Below are 18072 nucleotides of genomic sequence, written 5' to 3' on the forward strand. Positions count from 1 at the left end.
GGCCGACTAATATAGTCAGTCGACCGACTGTCGCTACAGACAATATATAAACGGGTTTCGTGGTTCTTTGTTTTTTACACACTCCCACATAACCCTAGCTGATTGTTATCTCATGTCTCTCTTTAAGTGCCCGGAAAAGGTCCTACAAAAACTCGAGTCGATACGTGCTGGTTTCTTTTGGGGCGGCAATGCAACAAATAAGAAGATGACGTGGGATAAATGGGATTCCGTTTTAGCTTCTTTTGATTAAGGTGGGTTAAACATTGAGAGTCTTAAGGCATTTAAATTTGCATTGTTACACAAGTGGAAATGATACTATTTTAATACACTTGAAGATCTTTGGGTGAAATTGATCAAATCAATTCACGGGGACTGTTTCGAGAACACTGTTTGTAACGGATCTTGGGCATCTATTGTGGAAACTTGCTCGAAATCCATTTCGGAAAACCTGGTACCATCTAACATCATTCAAATGGAGGTTGGCGATGACATAAGTGTAAAATTATGGAATGCTGTTTGGTGTGGAACCCCTTCTCTTGCCTCCCGATACAACCGATTATATCATATCGACTCAAATAAACTCGATTATATTATTGATAAGAGGGTTAACGGTGAATGGGTATGGACGTGGTCAAGGGGACATATTGGAGGTCGAAACTATCAATTGCGCACTACCCTTCTAAACGAGATTCAACATGTTCATTTTTCAGATAGAAAAAATAGATGGATTTATACGTTAAATACAGAAGGCATGTACACGGTAAAAGACACTCGTTCATATACTGATCGGAATATGTTACCATCGCTTCAAGTGAGTACATGTTGGTTAAAGTATTTATTGTGGAAAGTGAATGTTTTTTGGTAGTGTTTCAAGTTGTACTCTTTACCACTTCGCTGGAACCTTTACACAAGGGGTGTAGATATACCATCGATTGTTTGTCCGCTTCGTTCCAATGGTGTTGAAGATCAGTCTCACTTGTTCTTTACATGTTCGGTAGCTTCTGAAATTTGGCGAAGGACTAAAATCTGGATCGACTGGAATATGCCGGTATTCTCTTCATGGTTAGACGTGCAGTGTTAGATCGATGGTTTGCAGTTGTCTTCGATCAATAACACTCAGAATTATCTCGCTTCTGGTGAATCTTCTTGGATCGTTCGGAGATTTCGTAACGACATTGTTTTTAATGATTCATTGATTCGTAGAAGTAGTTTAATTTATGTAATCAAATTGTACTCTTTTCGTTATCTAAAATAAAGAGGCCATGGAGTTTCAATTTGAAACTATTGACTTCTCAAGCCTTTGTAATTTTCTCCTCTAACGCCTTGTTAAAGAGCGTTTAATAATATTGCCATTTTTGCTGTAAAAAAATGATAACGATAATATTATTTAATTAATTAAATTAATTAATACTAAATCCAAATTCAATTTATAAAGGGCTGGCCTTATAGTTATAGCCTATAACTTACGGTACGAGACTACGAGTAACATATTGGGCTTTAAAGTCCGAATGAGAAAAAATATTGAGCGGGCCTTATACGAGTAATGACCAGGGTTTATATGAGGCATCTACACCGAAATCATACTTCGATTTTTCATTTTGCAAAGCTTCGATCAATTTGCATGGTTTATATTTTTTCATGAAATCAAAATTTAAGGTTTGTATTATACATATTTTATATATTTCGATGTTTATAATTTATTATGTACATGTTCGATTTCTATGCTTCTTTAGTTACTCTACTTGTTTAGATTTCGATCAATAACATAACATCTACAAGAAAAAACACACATAAGAATCTACATGAAAAAACACACACAAGAAACTATTAGAGAATGTTGAAAGTATGGGATGTGTTGTTGGAACGAACGGTAACTTATCGTTGCTCTTATTTATGTGTCAATATTATAAGATTAAGATTGTATATTATTTGATGGAGTATTTGATGCCAATAATAATACAATAATCAATAATAATAATAATGATAGTAATTTTAAGTTATCCATGAATTTTTTTTGTCATTCTAACTAATTAGGGTTTACAACTATTTTTGTCATTCTAACTAATTAACGTTCTATGTGGCCAGGGCAAATGATTGAAATAACTACATCTGAGTATAAAATATTTTCTTTTCTCGGTAAACTAAACAAAAAAACCGTATACAATATTTATTAACGGCGAAAACCGTATATGTTTACTCGTGTCTATACATAGAATAATGGTGTTTTACTATCTAATAATTGCAGAATAAAATGGTTTTGGTTGAACTATGCGAAGACCTACTTGATGAAATCATTGCAAGGCTGCCACCCAAATTCATCCTTCAATTTAGATGTGTATCCAAATCACGGTGTTCTCGCATCGATAGCTCCAACTTCATCCGTAAGCAATCTATTCAATCAGCTACACGAGCTAGACGAACTGTTAATGTCGCACATCAAGTTCATATAGAAAAAGATGTTTTTAAAATGTTACACGGATCAAAACGAAAAGGACCATTCTTGGAATTAGACTCACTCAAGTTACTTGGTGGTTTCAATGCCTTTGATTCATGTTATGGAATTATGTGTCTTTATAAAAAAACAAACTTCCTTTCAATCACTTTGTGGAACCCTTCAATTAGGCGCAAACTAAATGTTCCAAATGTTCCTTATGATCCTTGTCAAAAGTATTCAGTGGTATTTGGGTTTGGGTACGACCCGATCGTAGATGATTACAACATTGTCGGTTTATCTTATGGAACTAACTTGCAAACTCTATTCCTTTTCTCAACAAAGAAAAATGTTTGGAGCGAGATTGATCTCCCTAAAGCTGATCCGCCTTTTATGGTTCGGTCATCACAAGCTAGTTTTGTGGATGGAGTGATGCACTGGTTGGTGCAGAACGATTCGCCTAACACAAACGATTCTTATATACTCACATTCGATTTGAGTAATCGTGTTTTTGGCACGATTTCTTTGCCGAATATCACTCGGGGAAATACCAACCTACTAATCACCAACGGTTATCTGAGTGTGATTTCGGACGATGGTGTAGATAGCTCTATGTGGTTAAGGAAGATAGACGATAATAATCTTGAATCTTGGTCTAAACCTTTTAAAGTTAGGTGCTATGATATTATAGGAGGAACTAGAGTTTACCGGATTAAAAAAGAGGTTCCTAAAGCTTATAATCCTTTCTCAGGGGTATCGCGCATAGCTGTGAGTTCTTCAAATTCGAGTGTTAAATATGAGATTAATGTCTATGTGGAGACACTTGCATTGTTAGACAACAAGAATTGTTCGACAAACGAGTAGACTGATTATGGTGAGTCGCACCATAAGACGTTGGAAGTGTAGGCGTTTGCGACAACAAATTTAGAGTACTTTGTTTTTGAAAATATTCTTTTGATTTCTGTATTTATTATGGAGTAGTTGTCTGAAAAAACATTTATGATTCTTGGCTCTTGGTTTTCATGACCCATTACTTACTGCATTTACAGTAATTGTTTACTAAGGAGTACAAAGCTGCACCTATCTTTTTGTTATTCTTATGAATGAAATGAACCTGACACAAATATGTTGATTCAGTACACTATACCAAATACACTTAGACCATTTGTATCGGGGTTGCTACAACCCCGTTGTAGCTTATGTGGCACCCCAAAAACGCCGGACAAAAGCCGTATCGCGGCGTTGCCGTTTCCTTTTTCGTGGCGTTTGAGCTGGTCCAACAGAGAGGGCAACGTACGTTTTGGCCTTTTTATTAATTTTTTATTATTATAAAAATATTATTTTTATCCCTTTTTTAATAGTTGTCCAATTATATTTTGCCACATCAGCATTCTACTAACAAACAACACCAACATCCAACACCACCACTACTCCACTCACCAACACAACACAAACTAGTCAGCAAAAAAGTGCAAAAAATCCACAACACGAACCCACAACACGAATGACCACTACAAATGGTCTTTAATTCAGGTGAGTTACATTTTTATCAAGTTAACTCGATCTTAGTAATGTGTTTTCGGTTTGACCATTTGAACCACATTCTTTGTATCGGCAGGTCACTTAAATTTCTGTATTAGTGAATTAATTGGTTCATCAAACAACTATAGAGTCGAATTAAGCTGCGTTGAGTTGTATTTTTTTATAAAATCATACAGTGAATTTGTATAAAGGATGAACTGTTTATGCATAATTTCCTGAAAATCTTAAAATTGAAGTAGTATCTCTCGGATTACCTAGATCAATGTCAACCATAACATATTTCCTGACTACCATATTAGTGACACCTCATGACTTCTATACCAGACAAACGGGTCGAGATGGGTTGGGTTAGGTCAAGGATCAAATGGTTTGGGTCGAGTGGGTCAGCATTAAAATGGGTCGAACGGGTTGGGTCGAGACCCGGGTCTGTATGGGTCAAGATCCGGGTCAGTTGGGCCGTGCCGGTAAAATTGTCCTTGTTTGTATTTTTACATGTATCTCTTCCGAACATGCGCCCTGAACACGAGTCCTGAAAACGCGCGTCGAAAAACGGGCATCGAAAATGCGCGTCGAAAACGCGCCCCGAAAACGCTCGTCGAAAAAGCGCGTCAAAAACGCTCGTTTGAACATGCGCATCAAAAACGTGGTCGAAAACGCGGGTAAAAAACACGGGTCAAAGATGTTCCCCAAACACGCGTGTCGAACACGCGCCTAGAAATCGCGCGCCGAAATCGCGCGTCGAAAAACGCGCCAAAAAAGCTGGTCAGAAACGCGCGTCGGAAAACGCGAATCAGAAACGCGCGCCGAAACACTCGTTGATAACTGATGTGTGGACATAGATAACACACTTCCTCGTACTAGAGGTGTGCATGGTTCAGGTAGAACCGAAAAAAACGAGAACCGAGGTGTAACCGACACAAAACCATATACCCGATGTTATTCGGTCTGATCGTTCCTTGGTTCATTGAATTTAATTTTTTCAGGTATCGGTCCTATCCGGACCCAACCCGAAAAAACGGGTATTTGGACGGAATCGAAGCTGTATATATTTATGACAGATTCAATAATGGTATATGTTTATGTTTATATGCATTTATTCGATCCAGTATATCATTTTCAATGTTTATATGTTGTGAAAGATGAACACCTGTTTTGTATGTATTCAGATCCAATAATCTATATGTTTTTGTTTATATATTTTGAAAGATGAACATACTGTTTATATGTAATAAATTAAGCAACGAAGCACCTTCAAATTTAAATCAGTAATCGAACAACGGAATAATGAGATTTTGTAGAATTAGGTCGTTCCGGTGGAAATTAAGCAACGAAACACCTTCAGATGTATTTTTTTTAGTTTTCCTTTTTTAATAAGTGCGTGTCTCTTGAAGAGTGCGTGTCTCTTGAATCTGCTGTCACAGAAAATGAGATTCGTATCGCGGTTTGGAATTGTGGGAACGATAAGTTTTCGGGACCGGACGGTTTCACTTTCTTTATGTCAAGAAATATTGGGAAATTATTAAAGCTGATTTGGTTGCTTCGGTTCGAAAGGCTTTTATGGAATATCGGATGCCAAAAGGTGCATCCAGTGTTGTAAAAAACCCGATTACTCGCCGATTAATCTACGATTAATCATTTTCGGGAGCAATCCGTTCCGATTTTCAAAAATCCATTTAATTAAATGGTCAACATCAATTGATAGATCAAAATCGAATTTGGTAATCAAAGTCGGTCAAAGTAAAAAATGGTTAACATTTTAACATGAAGTTAAACTAGAATTTTATAGTTTTGAAGTAAAATGAACAATTTTAGACAATTATATTAAAAATTATCTTTATATTTATGGTTTTTTCCTATAATTACACATATAAATATTAAAATTTAATATTTAAATGTATACAGTACGATCCGATTAATCTCCGATTAATCCCCGAATTGTCGATTAATCATTTCAAAGTTCCGACCGATTAATCCTCGAATAACGAATTTTGCAACCTTGGGTGCATCATCCGCGTTTGTTACTTTAATTTCCAAAGTCTCCATCCTTTAGGTATCAGAGATTATCGCCCGATCTCTCTTATTGGTGTGCAATATAAAGTAATTACTAAAGTGTTGGCTAATCGTTTAGCTTTAGTGATTGATAAAATTGTGAGTATTGAACAATCAACTTTTATCAAAGGGAGACAGATTTTAGATGGGTCGTTGATTATTTGTGAAGTGAGTAATTCGTATAAACGTAAAAAACTGAAACTTATGTTATTTAAGGTGGACTTTGAAAAGGCGTGTGATACGTATGTGCTTATACTCAGCACGTACCTCGATTCCAACCACACCATTTATTGCTATATATGGTGATCCAGGGGTTTTTGAATCAAAGTCTGGGGGTTCTGGTTTGTGGCCAACTAGCGTGTCGAACTGAAATCAACATGTACACTCCAATTAGATGTTTTGAAGGTCAAATTAGGGAATGGTTCCAATACATGATTTTGAAAAGACAATTGGTTAGGTGATGGTATATTAGAAGAAAAATTTAGGAGTTTATTTCGTTTAGATCCTAATCAAGATTGCACAGTTGCTCAAAGGTATGTTAATAGAGAGTGGTCATGGGAATGGAATCGTTCACATATAGGTGTTCGAAATGAGTCCTTGCTAAGTGAAATGCGCTCGTTACTTGATCATGTAAGATTGGGTGAAGGTACCGATTGTTGGCAGTGGTCTTCATCGCACAATATGGGGTACTCGGTTAGCAAAACTCGTGTTCATATCGATGAGTGTGTGCTACCATCGGCTCATTTATATACTTTGTGGTGTGCTCAAGTTTCACGCAAGGCTAATGAGACGACCAGTCCTAATCCATAAGGACGAATACAATACACATATGGATACATTGCGAGGTATTTGACCTCTATATGATACATTTTACAAACATTGCATTCGTTTTCAAAAGACAACCTTTCATTTCATCGAAAGTTGACAGGCATGCATTTCCATTTCATAATATCCAATCTATAAATAACCTAATCTGTCATTTACATAATAATAATCTTTATTGAACTCAACGACTTGAATGCAACGTCTTTTGAAATATGCCATGAATGGCTCCAAGTAATATCTTTAAAATGAGCAAATGCACAGCAGAAGATTTCTTTAATACCTGAGAATAAACATGCTTAAAAGTGTCAACCAAAAGGTTGGTGAGTTCATTAGTTTATCGTAATCATTCATTTCCATCATTTTAATAGACCACAAAATTTTCATTTCCATTTCTCATAAATATACATCCCATACATAGAGATAAAAATCATTCGTATGGATTGAACACCTGGTAATCGACCTTAACAAGATGCATATAGAATATCCCCATCATTCCGGGACATCCTTCGGACATGATAAATTCGAAGTACTAAAGCATCCGTGACATGGATGGGGCTTGTTGAGCCCGATAGATCTATCTTTAGGATTCGCGTCAATTAGGGGCCAGTTCCCTAATTCTTAGATTACCAGACTAAAAGGGGCATATTCGATTTTGATCATTTAACCATAGAATGTAGTTTCGATTACTTGTGTCTATTTCGTCAAACATTTATAAAAGCAACGTATGTATTCTCAGTCCCAAAAATATATATTGCAAAAGCATTTAAAAAGGGAGCAAATGAAACTCACCATACTGTATTTCGTAGTAAAAATACATATGACGTCATTGAACAAGTGCAAGGTTGGCCTCGGATTCACGAACCTATATTAAGTATATATATTCATATGTTGGTCAATATCTGTCTAACAATTTAGGTTAGGTCATAGTGTATCACAATCCTAATGCTCTAGATTCGTCATGCAAAAGTTAACAAAAGTCATCTAATTCAAATATGACTTCAAAAATCTATATATGTTTATTATATAACTTAAATGTAATTGTTTTATATATTTACATATATTTATCAGATTTTATTAGAGTAAATAATACAAGTCATTTATTAATAAATAAAAATTTATATAAAAATTTATATATGATAGATATATACTTTTATATATCTTAAGTAGTAAAATTTATAAAGTTCAATTAATATCATACAATATAGTGGTATGTGTAGTGACCCGAACTTTTCCATGTTTATATATATTAATTGAGATTGATATTTACATGATTAAATGTTTCCAACATGTTAAGCAATCAAACTTGTTAAGACTTGATTAATTGAAATATGTTTCATATAGACAATTGACCACCCAAGTTGACCGGTGATTCACGAACGTTAAAACTTGTAAAAACTATATGATGACATATATATGGATATATATATAGTTAACATGATACTATGATAAGTAAACATATCATTAAGTATATTAACAATGAACTACATATGTAAAAACAAGACTACTAACTTAATGATTTTTAAACGAGACATATATGTAACGATTATCGTTGTAAAGACATTTAATGTATATATATCATATTAAGAGATATTCATACATGATAATATCATGATAATATAATAATTTAAAATCTCATTTGATATTATAAACATTGGGTTAACAACATTTAACAAGATCGTTAACCTAAAGGTTTCAAAACAACACTTACATGTAACGACTAACGATGACTTAACGACTTAGTTAAAATGTATATACATGTAGTGTTTTAATATGTATTTATACACTTTTGAAAGACTTCAATACACTTATCAAAATACTTCTACTTAACAAAAATGCTTACAATTACATCCTCGTTCAGTTTCATCAACAATTCTACTCGTATGCACCCGTATTCGTACTCGTACAATACACAGCTTTTAGATGTATGTACTATTGGTATATACACTCCAATGATCAGCTCTTAGCAGCCCATGTGAGTCACCTAACACATGTGGGAACCATCATTTGGCAACTAGCATGAAATATCTCATAAAATTACAAAAATATGAGTAATCATTCATGACTTATTTACATGAAAACAAAATTACATATCCTTTATATCTAATCCATACACCAACGACCAAAAACACCTACAAACACTTTCATTCTTCAATTTTCTTCATCTAATTGATCTCTCTCAAGTTCTATCTTCAAGTTCTAAGTGTTCTTCATAAATTCCAAAAGTTCTAGTTTCATAAAATCAAGAATACTTTCAAGTTTGCTAGCTCACTTCCAATCTTGTAAGGTGATCATCCAACCTCAAGAAATCTTTGTTTCTTACAGTAGGTTATCATTCTAATACAAGGTAATAATCATATTCAAACTTTGGTTCAATTTCTATAACTATAACAATCTTATTTCAAGTGATGATCTTACTTGAACTTGTTTTCGTGTCATGATTCTGCTTCAAGAACTTCGAGCCATCCAAGGATCCATTGAAGCTAGATCCATTTTTATCTTTTCCAGTAGGTTCCAAGGAACTTAAGGTAGTAATGATGTTCATAACATCATTCGATTCATACATATAAAGCTATCTTATTCGAAGGTTTAAACTTGTAATCACTAGAACATAGTTTAGTTAATTCTAAACTTGTTCGCAAACAAAAGTTAATCCTTCTAACTTGACTTTTAAAATCAACTAAACACATGTTCTATATCTATATGATATGCTAACTTAATGATTTAAAACCTGGAAACACGAAAAACACCGTAAAACCGGATTTACGCCGTCGTAGTAACACCGCAGGCTGTTTTGGGTTAGTTAATTAAAAACTATGATAAACTTTGATTTAAAAGTTGTTATTCTGAGAAAATGATTTTTATTATGAACATGAAACTATATCCAAAAATTATGGTTAAACTCAAAGTGGAAGTATGTTTTCTAAAATGGTCATCTAGACGTCGTTCTTTCGACTGAAATGACTACCTTTACAAAAACGACTTGTAACTTATTTTTCCGACTATAAACCTATACTTTTTCTGTTTAGATTCATAAAATAGAGTTCAATATGAAACAATAGCAATTTGATTCACTCAAAACGGATTTAAAATGAAGAAGTTATGGGTAAAACAAGATTGGATAATTTTTCTCATTTTAGCTACGTGAAAATTGGTAACAAATCTATTCCAACCATAACTTAATCAACTTGTATTGTATATTATGTAATCTTGAGATACCATAGACACGTATACAATGTTTCGACCTATCATGTCGACACATCTATATATATTTCGGAACAACCATAGACACTCTATATGTGAATGTTGGAGTTAGCTATACAGGGTTGAGGTTGATTCCAAAATATATATAATTTGAGTTGTGATCAATACTGAGATACGTATACACTGGGTCGTGGATTGATTCAAGATAATATTTATCGATTTATTTCTGTACATCTAACTGTGGACAACTAGTTGTAGGTTACTAACGAGGACAGCTGACTTAATAAACTTAAAACAACAAAATATATTAAAAGTGTTGTAAATATATTTTGAACATACTTTGATATATATGTATATATTGTTATAGGTTCGTGAATCAACCAGTGGCCAAGTCTTACTTCCCGACGAAGTAAAAATCTGTGAAAGTGAGTTATAGTCCCACTTTTAAAATCTAATATTTTTGGGATGAGAATACATGCAGGTTTTATAAATGATTTACAAAATAGACACAAGTACGTGAAACTACATTCTATGGTTGAATTATCGAAATCGAATATGCCCCTTTTTATTAAGTCTGGTAATCTAAGAATTAGGGAACAGACACCCTAATTGACGCGAATCCTAAAGATAGATCTATTGGGCCTAACAAACCCCATCCAAAGTACCGGATGCTTTAGTACTTCGAAATTTATATCATATCCGAAGGGTGTCCCGGAATGATGGGGATATTCTTATAAATGCATCTTGTTAATGTCGGTTACCAGGTGTTCACCATATGAATGATTTTTATCTCTATGTATGGGATGTGTATTGAAATATGAAATCTTGTGGTCTATTGTTACGATTTGATATATATAGGTTAAACCTATAACTCACCAACATTTTTGTTGACGTTTAAAGCATGTTTATTCTCAGGTGAATATTAAGAGCTTCCGCTGTTGCATACTAAAATAAGGACAAGATTTGGAGTCCATGTTTGTATGATATTGTGTAAAAACTGCATTCAAGAAACTGATTTCGATGTAACATATTTGTATTGTAAACCATTATGTAATGGTCGTGTGTAAACAGGATATTTTAGATTATCATTATTTGATAATCTACGTAAAGCTTTTTAAACCTTTATTTATGAAATAAAGGTTATGGTTTGTTTTAAAAATGAATGCAGTCTTTGAAAAACGTCTCATATAGAGGTCAAAACCTCGCAACGAAATCAATTAATATGGAACGTTTTTAATCAATAAGAACGGGACATTTCAGTTGGTATCCAAGCGTTGGTCTTAGAGAACCAGAATTTTGCATTAGTGTGTCTTATCGAGTTTGTTAGGATGCATCAGTGAGTCTGGACTTCGACCGTGTTTACTTGAAAAAATGATTGCTTAACAAATTTTGTTGGAAACTATATATTTTTAACATGTGAATATTATGTGATATATTAATCTCTTAACGCGTTTGATATTATGTGATAGATGTCTACCTCTAGAACAAGTCCCATTGACTCACCTAATAATAATGAAGAGCCAAATATAAATTGGAATGATTCGTGGACTGATTCACAAGTTCCCGAAGAGGAACCGGAAGAAGAGTCGGAACCGGAAGAAGAATCGGAACCGGAAGAAGAATCGGAACCGGATGAAGAAATAGAACCGGTGGGGGAAATAATAAAACGGTTAAGTAAAAGAAAATCCTCAACCAACCGACCAAGGTTAATTATGGTCAATGGTGTTTCCGCCAAGGAAGCAAAATATTGGGAGGATTACCAATTCTCCGATGAATCGGATTCCGACGAGAATTCCGATGATGTTATAGAAATTACCCCAACTGAATTTAAAAAGGCAAAAGAAAATAATAAGGGAAAGGGCATAAAAATAGAGAAATCTAATTCCAACCCCGATGAACTTTATATGTATCGTCAACCCCCGAAGTCCTTAAGTTGTAACAATGACCCGGGAACCTCTAAACCACCAGGTTTTTCTAAACCAATGTGGACAACGACGGCTCGTATTAGGGGAACATCATATATCCCTAGAAACTTGGCAAAACGAACCAAAACCGAACAAGAAGAAACGAGCGAGTCGGAATAAGATAGTTGTATTCGTGTGGTGTAATATATGTAATATAGTGTGCTTATGCTTTATGATATATGTAAAAATTGCTTGTATTAATAAGTATTTTTTTTTTTTGAATCTAACTCTTGTCTATTTTACAGTATAAAAACACAAAATGGATAGACAACCCAATATTTTAAGAGACCTACCCGGAGACATGATTGATGAAATCTTGTCTAGAGTCGGTCAGAATTCTTCGGCACAACTATTTAAGGCGAGATCAGTTTGTAAGACATTCGAAGAACGTTCCAAGAATGCCTTGGTTTATAAAAGGCTTTCATTCGGAAGATGGGGGATATCACATTGGGAAATCCATAAGTTACGATGTGTTTACTTTGACGCATATATTGCGGGGAACCCAAATGCTATTTTACGCAATGGGTTAAGAAATTATTTTGACTCAATATATCCGAATATTGGACTTCGTGATTTAGAAAAAGCGGCTAACATGCAACATAAAGAAGCATGTTATGCTTACGGATTAGTAATGTTCGCTTCTCACCAAAGTGAGAACAAGAACATCGGGCTACAACTATTAAACAAAACGTTCCCACAAGTGACGGAGTCGGTAATTGGGGTAAGAAATGAGGTTTTTAGATTGTTACGGGACTGTTGGACATTACGTAACCCTCGTCCCTTTAACGACGTTACAACACGCTGTCTTATCAACGACCATAACGGTTATGTTCCACAAGACCAAGGATGGGAAGTAATCCTAGTAAAACCAGAATGCATGACTTGTTTCTGGACGTATGAATTACGTGTCATTATTGCCTTTGCTGAACGACTTGTGTACTAGCTAGAATTATCTTCACAACCATCTTGTATCAAATTTATTGTGTGCTATATTTCATGCTATATGTAAAATAAGCGGTATTGTAAGTTTGTAAAATATTGTGAAAAAGTTTGAACGCGAAATATTATTATAATCAGTTTTTCATATAGAATTGTAGTAGTTGAATTGTATATTAGCTACTAAGTATGAACTTAACGGGTAGGTACTACCCGAATTTAAACTTATAAAATGCTAATATGAAGAAAAAGCTTTTATAAATGAGTTCATATTATGCTACGAAATACTATTAACTACTCTTAATATTCTGTATGATTAACTTGTTCCATTTGACTATTTTGAAGGAAATGGCACCGACTACTCGACACACCGTGAATATGAATGAAGAGGAATTCCGTACTTTTCTAGCTTCAAACATAGCCGCAGTACAGGCTGCGCTACATACCAACAATAACCTTGGATCTAGCAGTACAGAAAATAGTGTAGGATGCACCTACAAAGAATTCACTGCCTGCAAACCTTTGGAATTTGATGGAACCGAAGGACCGATCGGATTGAAACGGTGGACCGAGAAGGTCGAATCGGTGTTTGCCATAAGTAAGTGTACTGAAGAGGACAAAGTGAAGTACGCTACGCATACCTTCACAGGTTCTGCGTTAACATGGTGGAATACCTATCTAGAGCAAGTGGGACAAGACGATGCGTACGCACTACCGTGGTCAGCATTCAAGCACTTGATGAACGAGAAGTACCGTCCCAGAACCGAGGTCAATAAGCTCAAGACAGAACTTAGAGGGTTACGAACCCAAGGATTTGATATTACCACGTACGAAAGACGATTCACAGAATTGTGCTTATTGTGTCCGGGAGCATTCGAAGATGAGGAAGAGAAGATCGACGCGTTTGTGAAAGGATTACCGGAAAGAATCCAAGAAGATATAAGTTCACACGAGCCCGCCTCCATACAACAGGCATGTAGAATGGCTCACAAACTAGTGAACCAGATTGAAGAAAGAATTAAAGAACAGACTGCTGAAGAGACCAATGTGAAGCAAGTCAAAAGAAAGTGGGAGGAAAACGGTGATAAGAATCACCAATACAACAACAACAGCAATTACAACAATAATCGCAACAATTACCCCAACAATCGCAACATCAATCGCAACTACAACAAACGGCCCAACAACAACAACAACAACAACAACAACAACAACAACAACAACAGCAGCAGCAGCAACTACAACAATCATCCCAACAACAATAATAACCGCAACAACAACAACAACAACAACAACAATCAGAAGCAGCTATGCCAAAGGTGTGAAAAGTATCACTCGGGGTTCTGCACCAAATTTTGCAACAAGTGTAAAAGAAATGGTCATAGCGCGGCGAAGTGTGAGGTCTACAGACCAGGGGTTAATAGAACGAAAGGAACAAATGGTGTCGGAACGAGTAATGGCGGAGCAAGTAGTGTCGGAGCAAGTTATGCCAATGTAGTTTGTTATAAATGTGGAAAACCGGGCCACATTATTAGAAATTGCCCGAACCAGGAGAACACAAATGGACAAGGCCGCGGAAGAGTTTTCAATATTAATGCGGCAGAGGCACAGGAATACCCGGAGCTTGTTACGGGTACGTTTCTTATTGACAATAAATCTGCTTACGTTTTATTTGATTCGGGTGCGGATAGAAGCTATATGAGTAGAGATTTTTGTGCTAAATTAAGTTGTCCATTGACGCCTTTGGATAGTAAATTTTTACTCGAATTAGCAAATGGTAAATTAATTTCAGCAGATAATATATGTCGGAATCGAGAAATTAAACTGGTTAGCGAAACATTTAAGATTGATTTGATACCAGTAGAGTTAGGGAGTTTTGATGTGATAATCGGTATGGACTGGTTGAAAGAAGTGAAAGCGAAGATCGTTTGTTACAAAAATGCAATTCGCATTATACGAGAAAAAGGAAAACCCTTAATGGTGTACGGAGAAAAGGGCAACACGAAGCTACATCTTATTAGTAATTTGAAGGCACAAAAACTAATAAGAAAAGGTTGCTATGCTGTTCTAGCACACGTCGAGAAAGTACAAACTGAAGAAAAGAGCATCAATGATGTTCCCATTCCAAAAGAATTTCCCGATGTATTTCCGAAAGAATTACCGGGATTACCCCCACATCGATCCGTTGAATTTCAAATAGATCTTGTACCAAGAGCTGCACCAATAGCTCGTGCTCCTTACAGACTCGCACCCAGCGAGATGAAAGAACTGCAAAGCCAATTACAAGAACTTTTAGAGCGTGGTTTCATTCGACCAAGCACATCACCGTGGGGAGCTCCTGTTTTGTTTGTCAAGAAGAAAGATGGTACATTCAGGTTGTGTATCGACTACCGAGAGTTGAACAAACTTACCATCAAGAACCGCTACCCACTACCGACAATCGACGACTTATTTGATCAACTACAAGGCTCGTCTGTTTATTCAAAGATTGACTTACGTTCCGGGTATCATCATATGCGGGTGAAGGAAGATGATATTCCAAAGACTGCTTTCAGAACACGTTACAGTCATTACGAGTTTATGGTCATGCCGTTTGGTTTAACTAATGCACCAGATGTGTTCATGGACCTTATGAACCGAGTGTGTGGACCATACCTTGACAAGTTTGTCATTGTTTTCATTGATGACATACTTATTTACTCAAAGAATGACCAAGAACACGGTGAACATTTGAGAAAAGTGTTAGAAGTATTGAGGAAGGAAGAATTGTACGCTAAGTTTTCAAAGTGTGCATTTTGGTTGGAAGAAGTTCAATTCCTCGGTCACATTGTGAACAAAGAAGGTATTAAGGTGGATCCGGCAAAGATAGAAACTGTTGAAAAGTGGGAAACCCCGAAAACTCCGAAACACATACGCCAGTTTTTAGGACTAGCTGGTTACTACAGAAGGTTCATCCAAGACTTTTCCAGAATAGCAAAACCCTTGACTGCATTAACGCATAAAGGGAAGAAATTTGAATGGAATGATGAACAAGAGAAAGCGTTTCAGTTATTGAAGAAAAAGCTAACTACGGCACCTATATTGTCATTGCCTGAAGGGAATGATGATTTTGTGATTTATTGTGATGCATCAAAGCAAGGTCTCGGTTGTGTATTAATGCAACGAACGAAGGTGATTGCTTATGCGTCTAGACAATTGAAGATTCACGAACAAAATTATACGACGCATGATTTGGAATTAGGCGCGTTTGTTTTTGCATTAAAGACTTGGAGGCACTAATTATATGGGGTCAAAAGTATTATATATACCGACCACAAAAGTCTTCAACACATATTTAATTAGAAACAACTGAATATGAGGCAGCGTAGGTGGATTGAATTATTGAATGATTACGACTTTGAGATTCGTTACCACCCGGGGAAGGCAAATGTGGTAGCCGATGCCTTGAGCAGGAAGGACAGAGAACCCATTCGAGTAAAATATATGAATATAATGATTCATAATAACATTACTACTCAAATAAAGGAGGCGCAACAAGGAGTTTTAAAAGAGGGAAATTTAACGGATGAAATACCCAATGGAACGGAGAAGCATCTTAATATTCGGGAAGACGAAACCCGGTATAGAGCTGAAAGGATTTGGGTACCAAAATTTGGAGATATGAGAGAAATGGTACTTAGAGAAGCTCATAAAACCAGATACTCAATACATCCTGGAACGGGGAAGATGTACAAGGATCTCAAGAAACATTTTTGGTGGCCGGGTATAAAAGCCGATGTTGCTAAATACGTAGGAGAATGTTTGACGTGTTCTAAGGTCAAAGCTGAGTATCAGAAACCATCAGGTCTACTTCAACAACCCGAAATCCCGGAATGGAAATGGGAAAACATTACCATGGATTTCATCACTAAATTGCCAAGGACTGCAAGTGGTTTTGATACTATTTGGGTAATAGTTGATCGTCTCACCAAATCAGCACACTTCCTGCCAATAAGAGAAGATGACAAGATGGAGAAGTTAGCACGACTGTATTTGAAGGAAGTCGTCTCCAGACATGGAATACCAATCTCTATTATCTCTGATAGGGATGGTAGATTTATTTCAAGATTCTGGTAGACATTACAGCAAGCATTAGGAACTCGTCTAGACATGAGTACTGCCTATCATCCACAAACTGATGGGCAGAGCGAAAGGACGATACAAACGCTTGAAGACATGCTACGAGCATGTGTTATTGATTTCGGAAACAGTTGGGATCGACATCTACCGTTAGCAGAATTTTCCTACAACAACAGCTACCATTCAAGCATTGAGATGGCGCCATTTGAAGCACTTTATGGTAGAAAGTGCAGGTATCCGATTTGTTGGAGTGAAGTGGGGGATAGACAGATTACGGGTCCGGAGATTATACAAGAAACTACCGAGAAGATCATCCAAATTCAACAACGGTTGAAAACCGCCCAAAGTCGACAAAAGAGCTACGCTGACATTAAAAGAAAAGATATAGAATTTGAAATTGGAGAGATGGTCATGCTTAAAGTTGCACCTTGGAAAGGCGTTGTTCGATTTGGTAAACGAGGGAAATTAAATCCAAGGTATATTGGACCATTCAAGATTATTGATCGTGTCGGACCAGTAGCTTACCGACTAGAGTTACCTCAACAACTCGCGGCTGTACATAACACTTTCCACGTCTTGAATTTGAAGAAATGTTTTGCTAGAGAAGATCTCACTATTCCGTTAGATGAAATCCAAATCAACGAAAAACTTCAATTCATCGAAGAACCCGTCGAAATAATGGATCGTGAGGTTAAAAGACTTAAGCAAAACAAGATACCAATTGTTAAGGTTCGATGGAATGCTCGTAGAGGACCTGAGTTCACCTGGGAGCGTGAAGATCAGATGAAGAAGAAATACCCGCATCTATTTCCAGAAGATTTGTCAACACCTTCAACAGCTTAAAATTTCGGGACGAAATTTATTTAACGGGTAGGTACTGTAGTGACCCGAACTTTTCCATGTTTATATATATTAATTGAGATTGATATTTACATGATTAAATGTTTCCAACATGTTAAGCAATCAAACTTGTTAAGACTTGATTAATTGAAATATGTTTCATAT

The 18072-nt window shown here is 35.9% G+C and overlaps 1 protein-coding gene across 1 annotated transcript; it reads left to right on the forward strand.

Annotated features, from left to right (window-relative positions):
• Nucleotides 1–2251: 2251 nt before the first annotated feature.
• Nucleotides 2252–3295, forward strand: LOC139871411 (F-box/kelch-repeat protein At3g23880-like). The gene has a single exon (XM_071859127.1). It carries the CDS (start codon nt 2252–2254, stop codon nt 3293–3295), a length of 1044 nt encoding a protein of 347 aa, XP_071715228.1.
• The last annotated feature ends 14777 nt before the right edge of the window (nt 3296–18072 follow it).

This window comes from Rutidosis leptorrhynchoides, chromosome 10 (assembly GCF_046630445.1).
Source record: "Rutidosis leptorrhynchoides isolate AG116_Rl617_1_P2 chromosome 10, CSIRO_AGI_Rlap_v1, whole genome shotgun sequence".
Lineage (NCBI taxonomy): Eukaryota > Viridiplantae > Streptophyta > Magnoliopsida > Asterales > Asteraceae > Rutidosis > Rutidosis leptorrhynchoides.

Bases quoted from the DNA above. Each gene is read 5' to 3' on its own strand.
- LOC139871411 (XM_071859127.1), top strand. From the start codon at position 2,252: ATGGTTTTGGTTGAACTATGCGAAGACCTACTTGATGAAATCATTGCA.